The sequence below is a fragment of the Crocodylus siamensis genome, chromosome 3 (genome assembly GCF_052110815.1).
Source record: "Crocodylus siamensis isolate JL-2025a chromosome 3, ASM5211081v1, whole genome shotgun sequence".
NCBI classification, from domain to species: domain Eukaryota; kingdom Metazoa; phylum Chordata; order Crocodylia; family Crocodylidae; genus Crocodylus; species Crocodylus siamensis.
In genome coordinates this window covers 71,799,368-71,818,528 of record NC_143397.1, presented here as the reverse complement: position 1 = coordinate 71,818,528, position 19,161 = coordinate 71,799,368, and the positions used below count along the sequence as shown (strand labels likewise).

The 19,161-nt window shown below is 40.1% G+C and overlaps 1 protein-coding gene across 1 annotated transcript in view; it reads right to left on the bottom strand.

Annotated features, from left to right (window-relative positions):
- Positions 1 to 19,161, bottom strand: part of SLC12A2 (solute carrier family 12 member 2) — a 104,725-nt gene that overhangs the window by 57,295 nt on the left and 28,269 nt on the right. The window contains exons 2-9 of the mRNA XM_090038494.1: positions 11,178 to 11,297; positions 8,102 to 8,177; positions 7,362 to 7,457; positions 3,409 to 3,548; positions 2,553 to 2,663; positions 1,384 to 1,492; positions 432 to 559; positions 265 to 349 (exon numbers count right to left, since the gene is read on the bottom strand). Of these exons, the coding sequence (XP_089894620.1) occupies positions 265 to 349; positions 432 to 559; positions 1,384 to 1,492; positions 2,553 to 2,663; positions 3,409 to 3,548; positions 7,362 to 7,457; positions 8,102 to 8,177; positions 11,178 to 11,297 (865 nt within the window). The remainder of the gene's footprint in view (positions 1 to 264; positions 350 to 431; positions 560 to 1,383; positions 1,493 to 2,552; positions 2,664 to 3,408; positions 3,549 to 7,361; positions 7,458 to 8,101; positions 8,178 to 11,177; positions 11,298 to 19,161) is intronic.

Here is a 19,161-nt window from a genome sequence, read left to right as displayed (position 1 = left end):
TCAAGTCTCTTCTAATTATCTTCATTTTCTGAAACTGTGGAACCCAATATTATTCAGACCAAAGCAGAACAAACAGCAAATATTTCAGTCTGCACAATCTTTGACAAGTCTGAAGCAGCTGAAATACTGGGGTTTACAAAAGGAAAGTGACAGAAAATCCTAACTACAGGCATCTTATTTAATCTAAATATGAAAGATTAATGTGAACAAGCCACATCAAAACACACCCTGGGAAGTAAAAATAAAATAAAATCAGCTGTTTACCTACAGATACTGCAACTCCCGTGTAAACCAGAGTAGTAATTAAGATGGCCAACAGCGTTCCTTTAGGTATGGCTGACTGGGGATCCTGAAAGAAACATTTCAATGAATACTTGAAATACCAATACATAAATCTTACAGGAAGCAACAGTATACAATTCACTACTCACCGCAAGATCACCCGAGATATTTGCGCCAGCAAGAATACCAGTTGCAGCAGGGAAGAAAATGGCAAACACAGAGAAGAATGTTTCCTCACCTCTGAAGTCTGGGCCAAAATTCTCAGTAAATATTTCAGCTGTTAAAAAAAAGTTTGGTTTGTTTTTTTTTAAATTTATTTTATTTATATGAAGCCTTTAACATTTAGCAATTCCACTTGGATATTTTTCACTTTTGCAAAACTGGTCCAAGTTAAATCTGGCCCAAGACCTGTGCCTGGTCCCTAGTTACACAATGGCTGCATTAGGTGAGTGTGGTCGTGTAGTACGTGGTGCCACATACCACACATTCAGCTGTTCTCCCCACTGCAAGGTAGCAGTGCAGGGGTTCTTTTTGACTTCTGCATATCCAAAGGTCAAAAAAAACTGTGCAAAGAAGTGGAGCAGCACACACAAGGGCAAAAGCAGAGCCTGCCCAAAGCCATGCTGCGGCTACCAGTCAGGCTCCAAGTGGCAGGATCACCACATCTGCAACCCTAGGAGGCCCAATGACCCCAGGTAAGGATGCTGGAGCCAGCCCATCCACACCCACACCTGCCTTTAAATTTCTCTGGCCCTAAAATGAAAACAAATCCATCCACATATGAACCCATATTTATAGAGAAACACCCAATTTGAAAGCAATAATGCAATATCTAGTACTTAATAAATGTAACTTGCACGATATTACCAGAAGAAATGTTATTGCTAATTTAAAAGGTTTAGGGATATTAAATTACCAAAAAAATATCTGGAGGAACAGACAAAAACTGTAATTGCAAAAATTCTAAACCATGCTATATTGCACATGTGGAGAACGGAAATACAGTATCTGCAACATTTCAACCAATTCAAATAGTTTTAAAATCATCAGTGTTCTTCTATAAGACTCGGCATTACAAGATATTTAACTATTCTAACATACCTTTATAACCAAAGAAACCTTTAAGCTTCTTGCTCTCCACTGGAATAAAAGTTCCTATGACAAAGTCCCCAATAGCAAGTAGCAGGATCACTAACAGAACAATCTGCGCCTGAAATTTTAAGGATAAGAATCAGAAGCAAGTACCTACCAAGTACCTGATAGCTAAAAAGACTAAAAGACTTGGTGTTAAATGTTAATGAAAGTGCCCAATCTCTTTAAAAAGATACAGTTTCCAAATTCAGGCAAGGTTTGTGGAAAACAAAATATTACAAAGAAAGTAGATCCTTCCCAGCATACAGGAAAGAATGAAAACAAAGCAACCAGGTCTTGAATATTATTATGTCAGTCCTTTTATTTCAGGAAGAAGTGATCTGTAGTAAGATTTACAAAACCATTTCAATTTCAAGTAGTGAAAGTGACATCACCCAAAGCTAAGGCTTACTATTTATGTATATAAGCTTTTGAAATAACCACCCTTATATAGCATCATTTTTATTAGCTATTGGGTGAATAATCATTAATCTTCTATAATTTAATACCCAAGATGACTGAAAATGAATATAAGTATAAAAAAAGACATTTACTTTTGTTATTTTACTTAGAAGCAGACTAGTTCATATTTTTCTAATTTTCATGCTCTGTAACTGAGTTTAAGTACTAAGATGACCTAAGCTACCAGCAAAGATCTGAACTCAAACCCCACCCCTGAAAAACCCCACCTTAAGTGATAAATGCATGCAAATTAAAACCCAAGTCTTGGGCACAAACTGTTTGAAAGTATAATGATTCCTAGTTTGCTTCAGTAACTACATTCTAAAAATACCCTAGAATCATAAGGAACAAGTATTTCACTAATAAGTTGTTTAGGACTTTTAAAACTGAATTAAAGAGGCATAAAACCAGTAAGGTGTTTGTTATGGTCATAGAACAGCTCTCCCATATTATTAGGTTTCCTACTCTGCCAGACTGCTGCAGCAACATGCAAAGACCCCAGGAGATTATTTATGGAACTGAAGCCAAATAAGCTACATCAAAAAATAAAAATGTGTAGGGTGCAGGGGGGAAAGGGGTGTAAAGCTGGTTTTCCTTCTCAATTCAAATACAGAACATGCAAAATACTAATACTAATAAAGTTATAATTATAAAATTTTAATATTATGATGGCTTACTTTTGCTTCCCACTCCATTCCTGCTACAGAGATACCCAACAATATAACTACTGTGATAGCTCCTATAATTCTGATGTCATTCATTTCATCCACCATAAGTGCACCATTGTCCTAAAAGAGAACAAAACCATTACACACATGTATGCCATATGCCCGTTCCCTGTTACACAATACATAGTGGCTCAGGGAATAGGTAGCTTGAGGAAATTGTTACAAAGTAAAAAAGCATAATATCTAAAAACACAAGTTTGCGTTTGCTATCGACTATGAATGAAGCGTCAACAGAAAATTGGTCTCAGGCTTAAAATGAAAGCTGTCAGTCGTCTCTATACATCTTTAATGTGAATGACTATTGAAGCGTCACCAAATCAACAACCTACTGCTGCCAACAGATTGTTTTTGATATACTCTTATGTACTGTTCACTGTTAGTTCAAATTCTCCCTTCTACTAAGATGTTTTAAACTCATCCCCAGCCTCCGATGCAGAAGTATTAGACTACAGTTTCCAGCTAAAGTCCATCTGATTGTCTTCCAACTTAAAATATTTAGAAAGATTTTTTTAAATTGAGGGATATACTCTCAGACAGCTATCATTTTTTATCTTTAAAGACTACTTCCCAACAAACATCTTACTAGCTTTGCACTGAACACATTTTTAAACAGTTAACCATCCCAGTCTAAAAAATAAATTACAATGTGTATAAATGCATCTCTAGTGCTAGGCTCAATGTCTCAATTTCAGCAGTGTTTCAAAGAAATTATATTATAATATAAAGTTCATCCTGTCTGTTATAATGCTTGCTTTTTTTAAATCAAAATAAAGATTAACACTGGCATAAAATGCAATCCATTTACCTTGAGGAGCTCTACAACTGTCTCTGCAAAACCAACCACATACATTGCTACTGCAACAGCATTAGCAAATGCAAAGATCAAACCTATCGCACCGCCAAATTCAGGTCCCAGGCTTCTGGAAATTAAATAATATGCTCCTCCTAAAATAAAAAATTAATAACATTACTGAAGAATCTAAGATTGTAGATAAACCATACAGCTCTAAACATTCAAATGGATACAATGCCAATAGTATTAAAGTGCTTCTTAATTGCTTTCTGTATGTTGCATCCTACATTTTAAAGTAATACTGGAATTCTCTAGAGACTATACTTTTTCTTGTTTTAAATGGCTTCAATCTGGTGCCTTCTGCTACCACCCAGACATGAATTAAGATGCAGAAATGTACTGTTTGACAATTTAAGTGCACAACTAAGTTGGAATTTTACAGCTTTGGGGTAATAAAATTAAAAAATATTATATATTTGGCTAGGCAGTTTTGCAAGCACTATAAATAAAACTTTTAATCCCAATTAGCATTCTGTTAGTTCACTGAGGTTTGGTCAAGACTGTGTAGATAAGGGCAAAAAAAAAAAAAAAACACAAAAACACAACACTGTAGAATTTTCACCCCCTGCCATTTTTCAATTAAATCCTTCTTTACAACAGGGTGTGTTAAATACACTCACTAAAAGATCTCTCTTGGACCTTCCTAGAACAATTGTTCCCTAAAAAAGAACCTTCACCATGACCAAACTAAGGAAAATATGCCAGTAAGTAGGACTGAAATTTGTTTGAGAAGTTCTGAAAATCCCAAAAACCAAAATCAAGGCAAGAAATGAAAGACAAGCTAGAGGAAACTTAGAAAGCACAGCAGGAAGACCAGATTTCCAAGGAAAAAAAATGATAATTCTTGAGTAGAAATTAAAAAAAACACAGAAAATTAAAAAATGGAAATTTTTTCTTTACAGAAAAGGGCACCAAATCATTAATAAAATTTGACAGGAAAGAAGTACTCATGTGGGGGGGTGGGAAACTCTAAGAAAGGACAGATTGTCAGCTGAATAGCATTTCTCCATCACGCAGCTGGAGATGGGAGAAAACTAAGCTACTTTTCAGGTCTCTAGAACCTGGGCAGGCCAAGAGCAAAAACAAGCTCCTTTTATATAAAGGTGGAACAACTAAAAAAAACACCCTTATGCTAAGCTGTTGCAGTTCCACAAAGACCACTGCACCACTTGGACACTGGTTGCTCCTTCACGTGGCTCTGTGCTCCCCCAACAGCACAAAACTGTGGCACTGGGCCCAAGGATCTAGCCCTGAGCATCAGGCAGGAAAGGAAAACATAACCCCATTTGTCAGGAGAGAGGATTGTTTAAAGGCCTCAGTACTAAAACTAAAGTCCCATTTGGCAACTATCTCAGTGACCTGTCAAATACTTTACTGATCAAAGGAGAACAAAAACATTAAAGCCTATTTGATCTGGTCAGGCAGAACACTGCTAGGGCAGATACTTGCTGAACAAGTCCCAATTCAAGCCTTGTTTTTAACTTTCTATTAGAAAATCTCACTGGGACTAAGGGCAGGGACAGCATGGGTAGGTGCTGGATGGAGAAAGGAGAAATTAGAAGTATGGAGTAGAGGTCTGTAGTAGCATTAGCCATTGCAGAAACATATCCTAACCTGTGGTATCTTGGCTAACTGCACAAAAAGCTCAATAACCCACTCAGAAGAGCAAACTCTTCACCAGATGGCCTATTATCCTTTAAAATTGAAAAAGTTAAAAAAATGGCCCTGATCTCAAAATCAGCAAGGAAAGCTCAGGTGGCTTCTGTATAATTTTTTTAGACTGAAATATAAAAATTTGAGTTCACTTCTTGCTTATCCAAAAACCACAAAGAAAGGAACCTTAATACAGTTGAATTCCAGCTCTAACCCCCTAAGCATCACCGCTGTGAAGATACTGCTAAACTGTTATTCCTAAACCTCAGATTCCAAAGCTTGAGCTGTAATCCATAGTTTCAAGACTTGCTTACATTGCCTCCAAGCCAAGACCAGGAACCAGAGGGCTCAGATGCCCCAAGGATGTATGAAACCCCTGGGGCTGGGAGACTACAGCTGTTGCAATCCCTCAGCCCCAGGGAGGTTTCACACACCCCTGGGGCTGGGAGACTACAGCTGTTGCAATCCCTCAGCCCCAGGGAGGTTTCACACATCCCTAAGACCAGGAGATCAACTGCAGCAGCTGCAATCACTGAACCTAAGGTGTGCCTGGAATGCCACCACAGCTGGGAGCCCCTCATAAGGGGGCTCCCAGCCACAGGAGATTGCTTCTTCCCAGTGCAGAGGGAGTCCAGGATCAAGCTCCCCCTGCGCTAACCATAAGGCACGATGGGATCTAATACGCGATCCCACAATCATGTCTCCTTCCATTAACGTGTGGTCCCAATAAGAATGCCTGGGCTCAGCACTGAGGCAGTGTAGATAATCGCCATACAGGCCCACCTCTGAAGGTATTGGGCGGGTAAAAAGGGTTTTAAAATCCAAGGGATTTTCAGAACATTAGGGCTTAGGAACAGAGAAGAGAGCATCACCTGCCCCATGTTTTTTTTGTAGATATTCAAAATGTTTTTGTCTGAAATGCAGATTGATGAAGGTCCATCAAGTCAGCTATTGACTACTGTCCTCAGAAGTGACTCCAAGATTTAGACACAGTTAGAAGCCTACGTTTCCAACAACGAAGTTGACAGCAAGTTCAGAACCTAGATTCTTCATGAACTTGGATCCAAGTTCTTACCTCCGCTTACGAATTCCGCTCAGTTTTGGATCCTTAGGTCTTTTACAGGAGGGACCCACACTTTCCTTGACCTTCCTCTTGTTGCTAACGTACTTGTAGAAACCCTTTTTGTTCGTTGCCAGCTGCAACTCCAACTGTGCTTTGGCCTTCCTGACTTCCTCCCTACACGCCTCAGCAATATTCTTTATTATAATAACAGACTTGTGCGGATTCTGCTCCCCCTACCCCACCAACCATTTTTCCTGCCGTGCAATAGAAGATGGATTTCTCTCTATGCCTGAAAGATGACTGGGGGATGCACAAACATGTAATAAAATTGGTAAAGATGTAAAATAGTTATTATAAAATGGTAAAATACTATGAGTAGTCATCAGTAAAATTTGTCTTCTCCACATTAATCATTCTGTAGATGCAGGATTGCCAGCTACAGATTATCAACACTGTAAGCTAGTCAGAGTCAGTCAGTCTCAAAACATTACATAACAAGCAATATTAAAAGCTATCTAAAAGGGCAACTTTTGGGAGAATCTTCCATCCAATAATTAGTCTTAGTTTCATGGATCAGTTATAACTGAAACAAACCTCAGTACATTTTATGACAAAAAAAGCAGATATTTATTTCACTCAAGTTCAACAAGAAATGTAAACTCTTGTTATCCACAATTCATCTCCACAACACTGAATAAGCGTTTTCAAGATATACACCTACTAGGTGAACCTGGGAGTATGATTTATGCCCTAATAAAATTTGTCTCCAAGGCACCAATACTGACAAGCTTAAACTTCTTATAGCTTAGAGCACGTGCTCAATTTTGGAACTCTAAAATGCTCAAAACTGTGACAACAAAAAGGAGGAGCTGACTCCTCCTTTAAAGTGAAACCCCAAAACCCACATATGTTCTAAACAAGCTAAAGATTTACAGGGAAGAAAGAAAAAAAGCACAACCGATTATTTGCAAGTGGCTAATGCCATACAACCTGGTTTTCTGGTGGTTCACAAGAATAACCTGCAGTTATATGAAAGAAATGGAAAAGAAACAGATTCTGCAATCTGGGGATCCTTCAAATTTCATATTTAAAATGAAAAGCTTTGGACTTGATCTTTAAGTCACATTTTTTTTTTATCATAACAATAAAAAATACAAATTTAAAGTGAAAATCTTAAACTAATTTTTACCTCCTCTTACAAATCCATTTGTAGCTATTGCTGAAGTAGACAGTCCTGTGATAGTTGTCACAACAGTGGCCATTGCAATAACTAAGACAGACAGACCTTTTGAGAAAGAATTGCACTTTAGTAACAATATTACAGGTATATTTCAGAAAAATCACAGGAGTCATTTGCTTCACCATATCAAAACTGTAGTCCTGTAGATTTATTGGGTACTAGACTAGACAAAGGCCTTATACAGACACGCACAGAGCCTCCTCTACTACCATTCACCCCAATCCAACTAACACAATGGAAAACAATGGAAGAGGACAGTACTCCTTTAAAAAACATCACATCACAACAGCTCCTCTCCTTAGAATCCCTTGGATGAATGCCCGCAGTGTGAAGCCTGTTTTATTCCAATGTTGGGCTAAGCCTTTAAAAGGCAAAATTACAAATTAGAGTGTTATGAACATACTATCTAGGCCTCAGAAGCAGGTACTGATTAAATATAGAACATGTTCTGAAAAAAAGTTAATAGGCATATATAACCTGAATATTTCTATTATAAGTGAAAAGATGTTTCCATTAGCTTAAGTTTTCTTGATCTATTTGATCAAAAACACATGTATTGTTCAGTCTCTCCAGCTTGTTGTAGACTGAGTGATTCACAACTGATTCAGAAGTTATTAAATCCCCAGGCATGACTACTGTGCTAGCCAAACAAAATAATACTTAGAGTTGTTTTAAAATTGTACACATACCTATCCCAGCCTGTCCTACAATCCATGACAGTCTGATGAAGAGCATCACACCCCAAATATTCAACATGCATCGTACCTAGGAAAATGCAAGACATTGTGCAGTATGACAAAGGATTTTAAAGATTTACAGATATTTTAAATAGAATTTTAGTATGGTAACTAATACATTTAATTTTGAGATGCAATACATTGTCTGGAATACCTTTTTCCTGGTACAGACAACTGCATTACATCACTAATAGGAGACTCGCTAGTGTTTATGGTTGTAAACCAACTGCAGAAATGCTTAACTGGTCAAAAGGATCAATGAGTTTCTCTTCATTGTGCAGCATGCCTATTACCACTCAACTTTCTCAGCTGAGAAAAATCCCAGCTTTCAAAAGGAACAAACAAAAAACATGGTGCTGGTGCTCTCTGACAAGGTCTCTATTACTTGGTTCCCCAGCACTAGACAGTGCCTTCACTAGACAAATTCAGCCTCTTCATACAACTGTGGCAAACGTGGAAAGGTCTCTGCAGCCTAGTTACTTTAGTCACCAGGAAGTCCTAAAAGTTTACTTCTATTTTTACTTCTTGACAAAATAATTTTGAGTTTGTTTTGTAAATCTACAACCACAGACAAGCACCAGATCTTAAAAAATAAGATTATTATTTTGGCATTCATATATCTAATACAAAAAGCTGTTGGGGGGTGGGGGGGGGAGAGCTTCTAACTCCTAGGAGAATTAAGAACAAGAAGGTGTCTGGCTCTGCAGACTCAGAAAGCCCACTCATTACAAGCTCTTCTACAAAGCCTATGTGAAGCAGAAACTCAGATGAAAAGGTTAGTACTTCAGCTATTTCCTATTCAAAGCATCATGTCCTAAATAGAAAAGAAACAATGAAAAGAAACAGCCCTAAGGGCTTATTATTAAAGATTTAGTGATTATTCCAGCAAGCTTTTAAATTACAAATTCTGGATTGAGAGGATGTGCATGTCTGACAAGTGTCTATACCGAGGTATAAACAATCAATTTGTGTTGAGATCTACATAAATACAACATGTTTTTTTCATCCAAGGCTGGGCTATTTGCAAAGTCAAGGAGACCAACTGAGATTTTGATTCTTGGCCTTAAAAGCCAGCTTTATGACCGCTTTAAGACTGTTCTATCTATCTATCTCTTAATGTTTACGTTAGCAGGAAAACAGATAATGCTTCTACACAGCTCATGAAAGTTCTCTCTCCTCCCTCAAAAAGAGGGATATTTGGCTACCTGCAACCTTGAAGGCAGAAGAAAGAAAAACCAAGTGTCAAGACAGGTGTAGTTCTGAATTTGTATTAAAAGACCTACATTCCAAGAGGAGATTTTTAACTTGAACAAAAAACTTTAGTATTGAATGAACCAGTTGCTTCCTTGGTAAACTAATTTTCATCTGTTTCAATCCAAAACATCCACTTAAGCATAGGATAGTTACAAAGCAAGTGCAACTTTAAGTTAAACTGAGATAAAGCTGAGTACCCCAGCAACATGTAATTTTAAGCAGAGAAATATACAGAAGGCACTGGCCACATAAAAGTGTTCATTTCTAGCAAAGGAAAGGTTTCCACTGCTGGAAATGATTTTGGGAGAGGGCTCCTTGTACCTTACCTAGACCAGTCCAGAAAAGAGGTACAGGCTGCTCCAATCCTCCAGTTTCTGCTGCTCCAGTTCAACCCAGCCATGCCCACCCTACGCCTGCATGCCCCAGCCTACTTCTCACACTAAGGGCTCCAGGGTGAAGCACAGGCCAAGGGTTTATAGTGCTGCTTCCTCCACATACTCCTAGTGCTTGAAGGAGAGCAGATTGAGCCCTTCTGCAAAACTCCCACCTGCTTCACATACCTGAGACTGGTGTGAGAAGCAATAGGGGCTTTGCTTCACTGCTAATTCTGCCCAGCTGCCAGGCACCAGAAGCAGTGTAGCCCTCTGCCCACATCTCACAGAGTTCCCAGTGTGAACTAGACAACTTCCTCTGCTTGGTTGCCAGAAACCAAAACAGAAGGAATGGCACTGCCCCTTTGCCCACTTCCCCTTACCACCCCACCATACAACCCTATTGAGCAGCAGGGGTAGCAATCTAAAAGCCAGTTAACCGAGTGGGTTTGGAGGGGTGGGGGAAATGGAGTGTCACAGGAAAGCTGGCTGGGCCAGGAAGTGAGCTCAAGGAAAGCCTTCGCAAGCCCAGCTCCCAGCTCCACCAGCTTTTAAAGAATTCGCCACCCTGCCACTCAACTGAATGGTGTTGGGCAGGCGTGTGTGGGGAGGGGTTGGGGCTAGGAGGAATGCAAGGGGAAGTAGCAGGTAGGAGATACTACTGTTCCCTACACCCACATGCTGGTGCCCAAAAGCCAAGCAGAGGGACCAGTAGGGCACACCAGGAACAGCTTATCACCTCCTGGTCTATGGGACATGCAGGAACAGCTGTCCACCATGCCTTCTACAGACCAGGACTACTGCATTATCAGGAAGATGTGCGAGCCTTTCCCTCCTGTTCCAATTCTCCTGGCTCCCAGCAGGAGTTATGCTGGAGGAAAAGTATGTAGATGTCCAAATCTCCTTCAAGACATTTTCCCAAGGGTGATTTCTACCTGGTTGTCAAGTTATTTTTCTGTCAGAGCAGCCATTTCTGTTCCAGGAGAAAAAGTGGAACATGTGCACCCTTTCACTTCCTACTGTGAAAACAGTGATTCTCCCAGGAGAAACTGAACACCTGTATGCGTGTGGTGGTTTGCATCTTTTATTATCACAAGAGCAGGGGAGGGTTGAGGCTGGGTGTGTGGAAAATAACAGTAAACCTTTTTAGACCTAAAGCACAAATGTACTGGCAGAGGGGGCAAAGGGTAGGGAAGAGAAAAAAAAAAAAAGCAATGCACATATACAACTCTGCACAACCATCACATCCTCCCTCCAAAGTTACTGCTGTTTTTATTCTTACTTTCTTATCTGAAAGAGACTTATTCTCAGTAGGAAAATTGAAAGTCACTCACCTGCCAGCCCATATAAAAATATAAAAACTAATCACATTTAAAAAGACCAGGAATTATATCTTCACTTACCAATACACCTTTTATCCAGCCAAACTTGACTACCCCTTTACTATCAGCAGTATAAGCAGCAGCAGCTTCCCCTGTAGGAGTCCCTTCTTCACCATTTGCATATCCATCTTCAAAAGGCTCCTGAAGAGAGAGGGGAAATAAATAAAAAAAACTCCTTAGTCCTTCATAAGCTTGGGTAAATATAAAGATTTCAAAATCTGATACTCTACTGATTACATCAAATAATAGTCTCAAAAGTGTTTTACTGCAAAAAGAAAGTTTCCACAGGTACATCTGCAGGGTGTTTTCTAGTCAATTTAAGTGACTATTTTATATTTTTTACTTCAAAACTTTCATACAAATTTGAAACCCTTATATAGGGGTTTATGGGCTAGCTAGATCCTATTCCACTTACACAAATGGTATTTAAGTGTCGAGTATGAAACTACTCAAAATCTGCATCTTATGGATTGAAGGGTTAAAGGTTTCACATTTACAAAATAAGATAAGATGTTGAAAACCACTGACTTAGTCAGGCACTTTCACTGTAGACAGTTTCCCAATAAAGGAAGCAATTCTTCCACTCCAGTCAGCACTGGCAAGAGCTCACTTGAAGTATTGTATACAGTCTTGGGCACCATACTTCAAGAAAGATATGGACAGATTGGAGAGAGGCCAGCAGAGAAAGGTGCCCAGTGGAGAGCAACAAAAACAGAGGTGTAGAAAAGAAGACTGGAAGGGTATTTCGATGAATCTTCAGAGACATGAAGGATGATAATAAGTAAGGAGAAAAGAAGAACAGACTGTCCTCTACTGCCACAGGGTAAAAGGACAAAAAGCCATCCAGTAATATCTTAAATTACAGCACGAGAAACTGAGTTTGGATAGCAGCAATAACTCTGAGTGTGGTTAAGCAGTGGAAAAACCTTCGAGTCTCCTGCACCAAAAAGAAAAAAAAAACAAACCAAAAACTTATCAAACAGATTATTTTTTTTCCTGCCAATTACCTGAGCATTGTACTCCTGAATAACAGAGGATAAACAGCAGGTGGCCACACAAGTTCATGCTACTTCATCCAAAAAAAGGAGGGGAGGGGCCTAAGGAGGCCTGGTGTCCAGCTTTGGGGCACAGTTTATAGAAACAATAAGTTCAGAATGTCTAAGGTACAATCTAGCTCAAGAATTCTTGGTCATCTTCAAACTGAGGTGGCCTCTGTGACTAAACAGTAGCCTCAAAAGTGTTTTACTGCAAAAGAAAGAAGTCTCTAATTCCAAAAAAGCATCCTAGGACTTTAAACAAAAAGTAGCTCTCAATTTCCACCTTCTACTGACAAGCTACATTATTCTTAAGTGCATGAACAGGATCTGTTCACTACGATCATATATGGATCCTATCACTATTTTATTCATATCCCCTTTTGTGAAATTCCCTCACTGTTTCCAGATAATTAGCACACGCAGGGAGTGTCTACACAAAGACGCTACAATGCAGTAGCAACAAGCTACTGCACCAGAGGTTGTTGCTATGGCAACATAGCATCTCCAGGCACAAACCATGACAGTGACACTACAGCACAGTAGTAATGATCTACTGTGCAGTAGCTCATCACTATTGTTCAATAACGTCTAAAAATAACCGTGTGGGGACAGTACTGCGCAGCAACACCAGTTCCTCCACAGTCTTCTAGTACTTGGTTAAGCAAGTACTAAATGACTGTGCATTAACAAATGTGCAGTCTGCCACTCATGTAGATGCAGCCACAGAACAGGATTCAGGAGATTATGGTCCAGTGACAAGATCCCTTTTTCCCTAAAAACTCTCGCATTTCAGTTCTGTAAAACATCCAGGTTTGTCTAAAATAATTCTACACAAGAATGTCTGCTTTAAGTTTTTACAGAAAACAAGAAGTTAAGAGGCAATTAGCCCATATGCTATGACCATTTCCCTGGGTAAAGTCGGAAGCACAATTCCCCCTCCTACACAGGAGCTACAGAACTTGAGAAGCCTAACATTCTCCTCATCATGAATTTTTCCAACATGCCAAACCAACTGCGTACCTGACAAATCTCCTAGTTCTTTTGTGTCCTTGACAGTTGCTTGTGTATCTTCAGCTTCCCCTGAGGTACTGTAAAGGCCCCTCTAAGTAGGGACCAACACAAGCCCTTTCATTAAAATGCACAAGCGAACCAACTGTAAAATTAGAATATTCTTATTAATAAATAGGAAATTGGTTCTTGATGCCTTAGGCTCTACATGGAAAAAGAATGGGAGTACTTTCTATTTGTATTACAGCTTTAAAAAACAAAATCACTCAATGCAAACTCAGCAAGGAATTTTTTGATATAATGTACTCATTCCCTCCACCACCACCAATTATGTTATTTCAGCATGGGGGAAAAAAAAGTGTCCTGTAACAGACAAGGCCTGGATACCATCTGTCCTATTTTACTGTCTCTCTAAATTTTCTATGCAAAAATTATTCCACCTGTTCTACTGACCTCCTTTGTACTCCACACTGGCCAGAGTCTAAACTGCTAGTCATTTACAAGACCAGTGACAGTGTTATTAATACCCTCGTAACTGGAAAAATTCAGAAGTCACTTTATGCCTTACAGGTTTTCATGAAAATATTTGTTCATACATAAGTAAATGAAAGTGAACTCTTCCCCATCTCTGGTCCAAAAATACAGCTTACCCAATGATTTATTACCTTTCGTGCAATACTTTGCTTACTCTAGAAAAAGCACCAAATTATACTTGTGACTAACTTGAATTTTAAAATTCAATGATATTATTAAAAAACACAGGTCCTTTTTTATATTCCAAGTGATTTTTTAAGGGGTTGGCCAAACCAGGGTTACCAACATTTGATAACAGCATTTGCTATTACAAAAGACCATGTCATGTTTCTTATTAGAAAAAATAAAAATTGTTCTTTAGAGAGATCTTGGGCAGAAGGGAGAAAACATGACATGGTAATCGGGGAGAAGAGAAGAAAAGGAAGGTATAAAGTAATTTATTATCTTCTTAAAAGCATGCCAGTATTCAAGAACAGTATATGAAGGAGTATGGCGACCAAAACGCTGGCTTGTATCCATAGATGCTTCTCCAGCAAATCCCAAGATGTCCTTCTCCCCTTGCAGTCGGCCTCGGTGAGACCGCAGCTGGAGTACTGCATCCAGTTTTGGACTCCACAATTCAAAAAGGATGTGGAGAAGCTGGAAAGAGTCCAGAGAAGAGCCACGCACATGATCAGAGATCAGGAAAACAGACTTTACAATGACAAGCTGAGAACCATGGGGCTCTTTAGCCTGGAAAAGCGCAGGCTCAGGGGTGATCTGATGGCCACCTACAAGTTTATCGGGGTGACCACCAGTATCTGGGGGAACGTTTGTTCACCAGAGCACCCCAAGGGATGACGAGGTCGAACAGTCACAAACTACTACAAGACTTTCAGGCTGGACAGAAGGAAGAATTTCTTTACTGTCTGAGCCCCCAAGGTCTGGAACAGCCTGCCATTGGAGGTGGTTCAAGCACCTACATTGGAGGTGGTTCAAGCACCTACATTGGAGGTGGTTCAAGCACCTACATTGAACACCTTCAAGAGCAAATTGGATGCTTATCTTGCTGGGATCTTATGACCCCAGCTGACTTCCTGCCCTTTGGGTAGGGGGCTGGACTTGATCTTCTGAGGTCCCTTCCAGCCCTAATGTCTATGAAATCTATGAACCCACTGTTACTTTTCAAAACACTGTTTTAAATCAATCCAAAGTACTTGGTTTTAAACCACAATTCCTAGATGTTGAGAATTTGTGTACAATAGATTAAACATTTTTAAAATGTGCCCGTATTATTTTTCCAACCTGTTCCCATCTTTTTGGTAAATTCTACTAGCCAAAGAATTTAAAAGGACCTTGTTCTCATGGGGAACTTCAATTACTCTGACATCTGCTGGGAAGCAAAACACAGCAATACACAGGCACTCCAGCAAGTCCTTGCAGTGTTGGGGGTTTCTGATACAGGAGGTGGAAAGGCTTGCTGGAGAGACTCTTCTCAACTCACGGTTCACAAAATAGAAGAACTGGTTAAGAATGTGAAGTTGGAATGTAACTTGTTCAAGAGCTGTACATTAGGGAAACCATATAAGGGCCCAGGAGCAAGCTATCCAGATATAACAGAAGAATGGGAAAGGCAACAAGATATTGGCCTGCTAGACAATGATCTCTTCAATGAGTTGAAACTGAAGAAGGAATCCTATAAGAAGTGGAAACTTGGTGATATTACCATGAAAGAGTATACAAAAGTATTGTACAGGCATACAAGGAGGAAAAAAATCAGGAAGACCAAGAAATGGTTTGAGATGCAACTGACAAGGGATGCAAAAGGTAAATCAAGAGAGATTCTATACATAAGGAGCAAAAGAAAATATAGGCCCCTTACTAAAGGATAAGGCAATTTAGTTATGGATGATGCAGAGAAGGCAAAAAGTATACTTTTTTGTTTGTTTTAAAGTACAGTCTTCACAAAAAAGGTCAGTTACTAGATGACTAGCATGACTGGCAGCAAAGATAAAGAAGAAAACAAGTATCTTAGGGCCTTGCTGCACACTAGTTTTGGGTGGTTCCTGAAGCTCTTACCCCCCAGATTGTTCCAGCCTCGTGGTTCTAGCAGCACCCTGCTCCATATGCATGGCGAGAGCTGGCGGTGGCAGCTGCTGGGCAGAGGGGAATGCAGCTGCCAAGGAAGCTGCTGTTCTGGGGAGGGGCAGCTGTGGCTGGATCTGGGCTGCAGGTACAGCGTTCTGCCTGCATAGACATGGGTGAACTTCACTCCCAGATGTACAGTGAAGCCAACTGAGGGGAGGGGAAAAAGGTTGGTTGCACCAGCTGCTAAGGCCCCCAGCCCTGGCCCTACACAGGCTTTTCAGGACCCCTGCCTGGGTGTCTCCCCACCTCAGGACACAGAAGTGTCTGTCCAGACACCCCACATGCTGCTAGTCCAGGGGCACCAAGGAGGGGTGGGGGAATGTGGAGCAGAGCTGAGGAGGGAAGCAGGGGAATGCTCCCTCAGACTGAAGTTGCCCAGGAGCTGGGAAGAACTTGAGGGACACGTGTGGCCAGAAGACATGCCCAGATGAGTGCACAACAGCTAGGCCAAAGCACTTGGGTGCTGGGAGCAGGGCAAGCAGCGACCTCCCCCTGCCAAGTCCCTCTGCCTTGCTCTCAAGGGACCCTGCCACCTCCCTCCCCTCTCTGCAGTCTAGAATGCTGCTGCTGCAGTGGTAAGGGACAGGCCAAGCATAGAGAAGTAGGGCTGGAAGTGACCTCCTTGCTCACCAGGCCTCTAGTGGGAAGTCAAAGCTGTTGGGCTGGGCAGTCAAAGAAAGTTTCTAGACTAGATGTGCGACTGCTGCGAACTCCAAGGTAACACTACATCAAACAACATTTGTGTGGCTCAAAGTACAATGTGTAAGAAGGCCCTTAGAGCAACATAAGAACAGATTAGGAATTACTCAGAGAAGCTATATGCTTTCTAGTTAGCAGTGCTGGATGGAATGCACTGTAGGATGCTGAAGGAACTGACTGAGATAATTTGAGAGGTCTCTTCTCTGAGAGACCATGGAAGTCAAATGAGATCCTGGATGATTGGGACAGGGCATATACAGACAAAGAAAGGTAAGAAGGAGGTTCTAGGGAACTACAGACCAGTCTGACCATAATAACTGAAAAGGTTGTGGAGCAGGTACTCAAGGAATCTGTTTCTGGGCACTTAGAGAAGAACAAGGTCATCAAGAAAAGCCAGCATGGATTCACCATGAGCCTGACCAATCTGATCGCCTTCTATGATAAAAGGTAACAGGCTCTGTGAATAGGAGGAAAACCTTGACTTTAGTAAGGCTTTTGACACCATCTGCCACTAACATTCTCATTAATAAACTAAGGAAGCAGAGATTAAAGTACTGCAAGGTGGATATACAACTGGTGGTGGTGTGCTCAACAAGCAGTCAAGGGCTCAATGCCCAGTTAGAAGGAGGTTTCCAGGGACATGTCCTGGTTCCAGGATTCTTTAACATCATTAATAGATTTAGATTATGGGATTGAGTGCACATTTAAAATTTGTGGATAACATCAAGTTGGGTGGAGTTATTAAATACTTAGGAGAATTGATTTAGGATCCAAATGACCTAGGTAAATTGGAGGAACTCAAAAGTTCAGACAAAATGCAATAAGGGCAAGTGCTGAACTTGGGACAGAATAACTGAATCCACCAATACAGATTGAGGAATGACGAGCTATGAACTGCAGACAAGGACTTGAAAGTTACAGTGGACCATTAGCTGAATATAAGTCAGTATGCTCTTTGGGCCCCAAACTTCTAGCGAGATGTAGAGAGATTGGAAAGGAGTGCAACTCCTTTGGGCAGGGGGCTGGACTCGATCTCCCGAGGTCCCTTCCAGCCCTAATGTCTATGAAATGAACAGAGAGCAACACAAGTAAGAGGCCTGAGAAACATGATTTACAAGGAAAAGCTGAAAGAACTAGGTCTAATTTCACCTACAGAAGAGAGAAGATTGAGGGGGATTTGATAATAGTCTTCAAATACCTTTCAGACTATGAGGGTAGTCAAGCTTTGGAACAGGCTACCAAGAGAAATTATAAAATCTCTATCCTTGGAAAGGGGAGGGGGAGAAGAGAGTGCTCAAAGGGAATCACTTTCCTTTCCACATGCGGGTGTTTTCTGGTCTCAGGGATGGAATAGGTTTCTTTGTTTGGAGTTTTGTTTTTTTAAGTTGATTGGGATGCGCAAGTACAAATCAAGGTAGTACACAAAGCACTTCCTATTATGTACTGTGACTCAAATGCAAAAAACATGGTTTCCAAACCTTTAACACTGCATAGTGAAAGTGGAAGGTATTCCCCCTCTTCCACATTTAGAGTCATAGATATTGGGTTTTCTATAGCTAATGGCACACCGTCAAAATAGTAGGACAAAACTTGAAACCCAACAATGGAATTCTTTTGCACCCACAAACTTTCAGAATGTCCTTCTTCTCATTTGTGCATTATTAAAATGGCACCCACTTGCACTGATAACAAACAATAACCTTTAAGTAACCATGTACTTGAACATACTTTCCTACAGAACATTACATAGTGTAGAAAGACAAGCCATACAGAACAAAACCCGCATCTTTTATTCATAATACAAATAATTTAGTGCTGATCTAACAGTTTGATAACTTGAAGGAAATACACTTCACAAAACTTTAGTTGAGCCAAACCATGAAACTACTTGCCTATAGTCTAGTAACATTCTTTGGCTGTTTTGTTGCAAAATATTTCAAATCCTTAAGTTATTTCCTATCCTTTCCTAAAAGCAACAAATCAAACACCAGTTAAAGTTGACATTCTTAAAAAGTGAGAAAAACAGAAGCCTCTGAAAATATGCTGAGACACAATTATACAAACATCCTTAATTCTTCACCTCCAAAAAACCCATTAAAAGGTGTATTTTATTTAAAATAAAAACAAACAAACAAACCACACACACAGCCACAACAACAACAAACCACACGCATACAAACTCAATTTTCTTATTAGCTTGAAGTGGCTCAAAAGGTAGACACAACCTTGTACGAAAAACCCTGCCAAACACTTTCACATCCACACAGTTCTACCCACAAAAAGGTGTTCTTAAAACAACTGCATTCTATACTTAAAACACTTTAAAATAGAAGATACTGCACTAAGACTGGATGAAGTATTAAAACATGCATCACAAAAAGCTTCACATCTATTTAGTTAAGTGTAGCTTTGTCGGTATATTAAAACACATTTATTCAATCGTTGGTTTTCTTTTTTTTATACTAAAGTGGATACACTAGCTTCATGTTTGAAATGACCTTTGTCATACTGGCTGCCTATGGACACTCAGAATGAGAATAATTGCATTCAGGGTATCACTTAGACCAAATCATAACACGTGCCTCTGTGGACTATATACC